General features: G+C 44.8%; 1 protein-coding gene across 1 annotated transcript in view; it reads right to left on the bottom strand.

Annotated features, from left to right (window-relative positions):
• ncoa6 (nuclear receptor coactivator 6) overlaps positions 1-6,261 on the bottom strand; it is a 19,573-nt gene that overhangs the window by 5,939 nt on the left and 7,373 nt on the right. The window contains exons 2-10 of the mRNA XM_035655888.1: positions 5,751-6,090; positions 5,051-5,206; positions 4,019-4,141; positions 3,494-3,622; positions 2,571-3,392; positions 2,300-2,431; positions 486-1,776; positions 257-375; positions 3-106 (exon numbers count right to left, since the gene is read on the bottom strand). Of these exons, the coding sequence (XP_035511781.1) occupies positions 3-106; positions 257-375; positions 486-1,776; positions 2,300-2,431; positions 2,571-3,392; positions 3,494-3,622; positions 4,019-4,141; positions 5,051-5,206; positions 5,751-6,048 (3,174 nt within the window). The 5' untranslated portion in view covers positions 6,049-6,090. The remainder of the gene's footprint in view (positions 1-2; positions 107-256; positions 376-485; positions 1,777-2,299; positions 2,432-2,570; positions 3,393-3,493; positions 3,623-4,018; positions 4,142-5,050; positions 5,207-5,750; positions 6,091-6,261) is intronic.

Raw genomic sequence — 6,261 nt, 5'->3', positions numbered from 1 at the left:
TGTTGTTGTTGCTGCTGCTGCTGTTGCTGCTGTTGCTGCTGCTGTTGCATAAACTGCATGGGTACTTGCTGCAACACTCTCTGGTCTCCAGGTTGGCCAGGAAAGCCTAGGGAAAGTGTAAAGAGGTACATATTTACAAAACAGATAAAAACCCAATTTTGGAAAAGTGAAGTTTACTGTATAGTTAATTTAATAAAAAGAATCAGCAACTTAATGCAGATACAAAAACAATGCTAAAATTGATTCTGTCATTTACCTGGAGGCCTGTTGGCAAAATCAGGGAGTTTTGGGCCAGAGTTGTCTAAACCCAAACTCTGTTCACTACCGAGGTTTGGGAGTTCGGAATCCTCCATGCCAGCAGCTGCATCAAGACCACTAAGAAAAAGACAATAGACAGATGAAGCTGCATCCAAGAATTAATGTAACAGTGATACAATTTATTTTAACTATCCATGATGGCAAAACCAAAATGATAAAATTATTACCCAAGTCCCTCTACTTGTTGTTGTCCCTCTCCCTCTTTGGGTTTCTTCTTCCGTGCAGGTTTCTTCTTTTTGGGTTTGGCCTGATTGCCCCCACCTGCTCCCTGTTTTCCTCCTGGCCCAAACTGGCTGGCGGAGATATCACTCTGCAGCAGGTTAACCAACAGTGGGCTAGTCAGTGTTACATCCTTGCTGACAGGGAAGCCACCAGGCTGTCCACAGGGTCCCCCCATTGGCATCTGACCTTGGAACTGTGAGTTAAAGTTCATGCCATGACCTGCAAAATGGCCATTTCCCATCTGCATGTGCTGAGGGCCCCCCATCATGCCTTGCTGCTGCGCCTGCATATCAGGGACCATCTGTTGAACCCCCAAGTCCCCTGTCCCACTATTAGGATCTCCCAAAGGATGTGGGTGTTGTTGAGCTGCCTGTTGTTGTTGTTGTTGCTGTTGCAACATGGCCTGTTGCTGTTGCTGTTGTTTCTGCTGCTGCTGCTGCAACTGTTGCAACTGCTGTTGGACAAGTGGATGACCAGCAGGGAGCCTCATCTGTTGCCCATGCATGCCCATAGCTTGATTAGGATTGCCAGCAATAGGAACCTGTTGGGGCTGTTGCTGGTTCATCTGCTGGTGTTGTTGTTGCTGCTGCTGCTGCTGCAGCTGTTGCTGTTGCAACTGGTGCTGCTGCTGCTGTTGTAACTGCTGCTGTTGGAGTTGAGCCATTTGTTGTTGCTGTTGTGGAGTCATCTGCTGTGGGCCAACCTGGCCCTGGAACTGAGCCATGTTACCTTGAACGTTTGGAGAAGGGCCACGCATCATCTGGCCAGGCATGACCCCAGCTGGAATCTTGCCTCCAAATGCCTGCTTGTTAACCATTTGTTCCATCATGGAGTTTTGCTGCTGTTGTTGCTGTTGCTGCTGCATGAGCATGGCCTGGTGCCCTTGGCCTCCAACCATCTGACCCTGCCCATGCATCACCCCCTGGCCTTGCTGAGGCATCATCTGCTTGGGTGGGGTCATCCCTCCCCTCTGCCCTTGACTAAGGGGCCTTGAGAGGACAGTTTGACCTCCACCCTGGCCTTGAACCTTCTGGCTGGGGGAGGAGGACACGGGCTGGACCTGATGCTGGAGGCCCATCATCTGGGTCTGGAGACCAGGCTGTTGCTGCCCCATACTAGGCCCAGCAGTTGTACCAGGGGGTGGACCTGCCATGCTACTTTGCACACCCATAATGTTGGGTTGGACATGAGGTGGACCCTGCATTGAGTTTGGTGTGGAGGCTGATGGCTGAGCTCCTGGTGTAAAATGGAGAGGGAAAAAGGAAATTATTTAAATGGGTTTTGGTAGGTAATAAGCTATTATGCCTTCTGCAAACTGCACGTCAAGCCATGGCGTGTGAAGTTAGGCTGTTGGCACAAAGCAGTTCATTAAATCTAAATGAGAATTGAAATCGTAAGCTACTCAATGTCAACAAGTATATGATAAACCGAAAGCATTACTAAATTAAGCTGTAATAACCGTTCATGGTGTCAGTAGCTTATATGGCCAGGAAACAGACAAACCATTGCAGGTTCATTATTTTTAATTATCCGTGCCATTTTAGCAGCATCAAAAATCTACTGTGCTGTTCATAACAATGAACATTTACTGTTGTTAAAGTTGAGTTGTTTTATTTAAAGTGCATTTCTTACAGTTATGTGCTATCACAACAAGTTTATTTTATAAAATGTAAAGTATCTTGTCTCAGTACATGTGATTGTCAGAACTATGTGATAATCAAATTAAACAGATTTGTTCGCAGCATTGTAGATATTTTACCTGTGTGAGTCATCGCTTGACTGCTCTGTAGCTGCTGACTGGGTCCTCCACCAGGGGTTCCTGGAGTGCTGGCACTCACCTGACCTTGGACAAAGTTTTGGGTTGGAAAGCCCATGGGACGCTTCTGCATGCCTATAATCAGTATTCATTGATTTTGATATTTTAGGCATCAAGTACAAAATGTAAAATAACGTTAATATAAAAATATTTTAAGATGACCAAAAATACCGTTATTTAACGTAACAAGAAATGGTCATAAACGGGAACTTACCTGGGTGAACTTGGGCCCCAGGCTGTCCATGCTGGGGCATTCCCATAAATCCTTGTTGCATGTTACCCTGTTGGCCGAGGGCTGCTCTTCCTGGTGATCCAACTCCCTGGGGAAAACCCTGTGGAGTTGTAGGTCTCTGAGCCATCATGGGAGGAGTCCCTGGTGAACCCTGCTGAAAAGGAGACGAGGAGGAACCAGGCGACTTGGCAGTGAGGTTGCCCTGTGGCCCAGAAGTTGGTGGAAGGGGTGGAGGAGGTCTGGGCGGTCCCACGACACCACCAGGGCCAGCTTGTGGGCCTTTAGGCTGGGGGGCGGCAAACTGACCCACTCCTGTCTGCTGTTGTTGCTGTAACTGTCCCTGTCCCATGGCATTGAATACCTGCCCAGCCTGCTGGCTGCCGAATGGGTAAGGGGGTGGAGGGTGGCTGGGAGTCTGAACTGTTGCAAGTGAGGGTGGACGTTGAACCATTTGGGCTTGGGGTGGGGGCTTTCTCCAGGCAGGGCCTCCTTGGGCGGCTGGTGGCTGAAGCACCCCAGGGGGCAACTGGTTCCATCCAGGAGGCGCAGCCATCTGGCCTGATGGGTTAAATGGAGGTCTAGGTCCAAGCTGGGAGAGCTGAGCTTGCTGTTGGGCCTGTTGCTGTTGGTGATGCTGTAACTGCTGCAGTGCACCGGGGTTGAGCGGTCTCCCGGCTTGCAGGGCCTGCATGTGATGGGCAGCCTGAGGAGGCATTGGGCCAGGGCCATGGGGACCAGCCTGTTGGTGCTGAAGTTGCTGTTGCTGCTGAACCGACATACCTGGCATCATTGGCTCCATCACATCTGTGAGTGAAGAAGACGCAGTTTTTCCATTATTGTACTGACCGAGCAGGGAGATGTTCAAAATTACGACATGCATCTTTTGACGTACAAGAAATAAAGACCTGAACCTGTCTGTGAAGATGGTCTTGGAACACGAGGATGCATCTGTCCACTGCTGCCTGGTACCATAGCTTGACCTGCCATGCCAGGGCCAGGGGGAACCATCGATGGGTTAGCCATCCTTACCCCTCCTAATGGAAATGTGCGGATATGTAATAATTATGTATAAAGAAACTAAATATTTATCAAATGACGAAACACTGAATAAGAAAATAAGTAAATAAAAATTAACTAATGAATTGATGTAACACACTAATGAAAACAAAACCAAAAAAAGCAATGCATTTAACTAATTTAGGCCTTTACAGCTCTTTTTTTCATGTCTTTATGGATGCAGGTGTGTTAGAAATGAATAAGAAGAAAATCAATCAATGTTTGCATATTATCTACTGTACCATTATCTAAAACAAAAAACTACTGTTACTACAACTACTATTACTAAAAAGAACTACTATCCAATATTGAAGCACAGTTTCAGTCTAGTTGGTACAGAGGGACCATGTGTAATCAACTTAGTAAATTAATACCTGGACCAGGCTGACCTGGAAAGCCAACATCCATTCTCATCTGGCCAGGTGCTCCAATTGGTCCATTCACTCTGACTTCTTGTCCTCTATTTGGTCCCACAGCCACATTGATGGCCCCTTCCCCTGAACAACAATAGAGGGAACATCTATAACTAACATTTACTACAGGAGGTCTACTTTGTATCCTTTATTTTGGTGTGCGACAGATGAAAAAAGATAAACAAAGCAATAATAGGAAAATAAGAAAATCCTATGTGGGATTTATGAAACATGATTTGTAGGTTAGGGCATCTCTGCAGCACTACAGCACTCCATTATAATGCTGTTTGACACACATTTTATATTATATATAAAAAAACTACAGGCCTTATTGTGATTTTGATAATATTGTGGTTAATTGCGCAGCCCTATTCTTGGCATGACTGACCTGTATGGCTTCACTGTGGTAAGACTAAGCTGACCTGGTTTGATCTGTTTTAATCAGTGCTGTCCAATTTCTCCCATAAACATCTCTCATTTCAATGGTTCATTTAGGCAACAATTTTTCTTCTCATCTGATGTGTGAACAGTGGACTGGGATATGCGATGTCTCTCTCTGGGAGGTCCCAGTATCCAGGAAACTGATGGTGATGAGTAGGCATACTTGCAGATGGGGTGTAGTGGGATCAGATAATTAAAAAACTGATCTAAGTTAAGGCTCCAGAACAGCAGACAGGGTTTGAAGGATCTGCCTCTGTAACATAATCATCTTTAATAACTAAAAAAATTGATTAAATGACTAAATAATTGTAGAACATTTCTCTATAGTTTCCATATGGTAAATTATTAATTATTACTCATTATTAATATTTCCCAGCACAAAAAGTTGGTCTCTGTGCATATTTTCTAACATGTGGACTAGAACACACTAAGGAAACTGATGGATGGCACTAAAGTTCTTAAATTGTTCTCATCTGTGCTTTCGAATGATTCATGCATGAGGCCCGTTGTCTCACTTTTTTGTGGCAAGGAGTTTGAAGGCAGTGCTGTTACCTTCTATCTGCACAGAGAGAATCCCCAGGTCTCTGAGCTGCTGCTGGTTGTTCTGGGCCAGCAGTCGGAGTCGCTCAGCAGCATCCCGAGGAATGTTGAAGGTAACTCGCACACTGTTCCACGGCTCCACATGCTGTGGCTGGAGCCTCTCAGAGCCTAAAAGAGGGCCAAACGATGGATATAAGTTGCAATTAAAGTGTATACATACAAATTCTAGAGACTATTGGTTAGAGAAAGACAAGGAAAGTTAAGAAAAATAAAACAGCACACAGAAATAGGGGCATGTCTCAAATGTACACTGTAAAACAGCAGCCCTTGGGCTTGTTTTACAACAAAAAAGAAACAAACACAAAGTGGATGTATGTCAGATATGAAAACATGGGAAAGTTAACACAAATCTCTACAAATTAACTTAAATAGGGTAAAATAATGGTTTACAAAATAACTAATGGATGTATTCAGCCCATTATCTATGCCTACATATTCATACTTTGACAGTAGTGTAATCTTTTATTGATCATATCTACTGTTCCATATTAAATAATAAAACATGGAAAGGTCCAAGAGGATAAATGTGTTTTTAAGCAGCTCAGATACACAGCGGGAGGTGTACGGTGGCCAGTAGACAACTGTACTGGGCAGCTCCCTTTTCTTTGTTTTTTTCCTAATATAAATAAGAGTTGAATAAAATTAAACTAACCCATATCGAGCATGTCTGGTATCCCACTGAGGATAGAGTCAAGTTTTTGTGTGAAATCTTCATCCTCCATATTCCCTTGAAAGGCAACAAAAACTGTAAAATCTTCCCCCTCTCCAATGTTTTCTTCGCTGCCATCTTGCGTGTTGACCTTCTCCTCTTCTGTTACCGTGCTTCCATGGCAACTGTCAGCATCCTCCCCTGCATCATCCCCAACACCAGAGTCCCTGTCGGAATCATTATCAGGTTCCAGGTACTCTGTCCTCTGGGACAGCTCAGGTGGGGTACGTCGATGCGCCATCCTCCCCTCTAACTAGGAGTGGCGTTTGAACCGTTTTATGCTGAAATTGCACACCAGAGAGACACAGATCACTCGTGCATCCTATAAACCGCTAGTGTCACAGTTAAGAATCGATGGATGTGACAAAGTGGGTACCTTCAGTATTAGTGTATCTATCTATCTTACCTTTTCTTTCTAAGTATTTTGTTGTCTATTGTTGTATTTCATTCTATT

This window comes from Morone saxatilis, unplaced genomic scaffold (assembly GCF_004916995.1).
Source record: "Morone saxatilis isolate NCDOM2014 unplaced genomic scaffold, NCSU_SB_2.0 Contig15, whole genome shotgun sequence".
Lineage (NCBI taxonomy): Eukaryota > Metazoa > Chordata > Actinopteri > Moronidae > Morone > Morone saxatilis.
The sequence above is the reverse complement of the archived record's forward strand: the minus strand, read 5'-3'. Positions and strand labels throughout refer to the sequence as shown.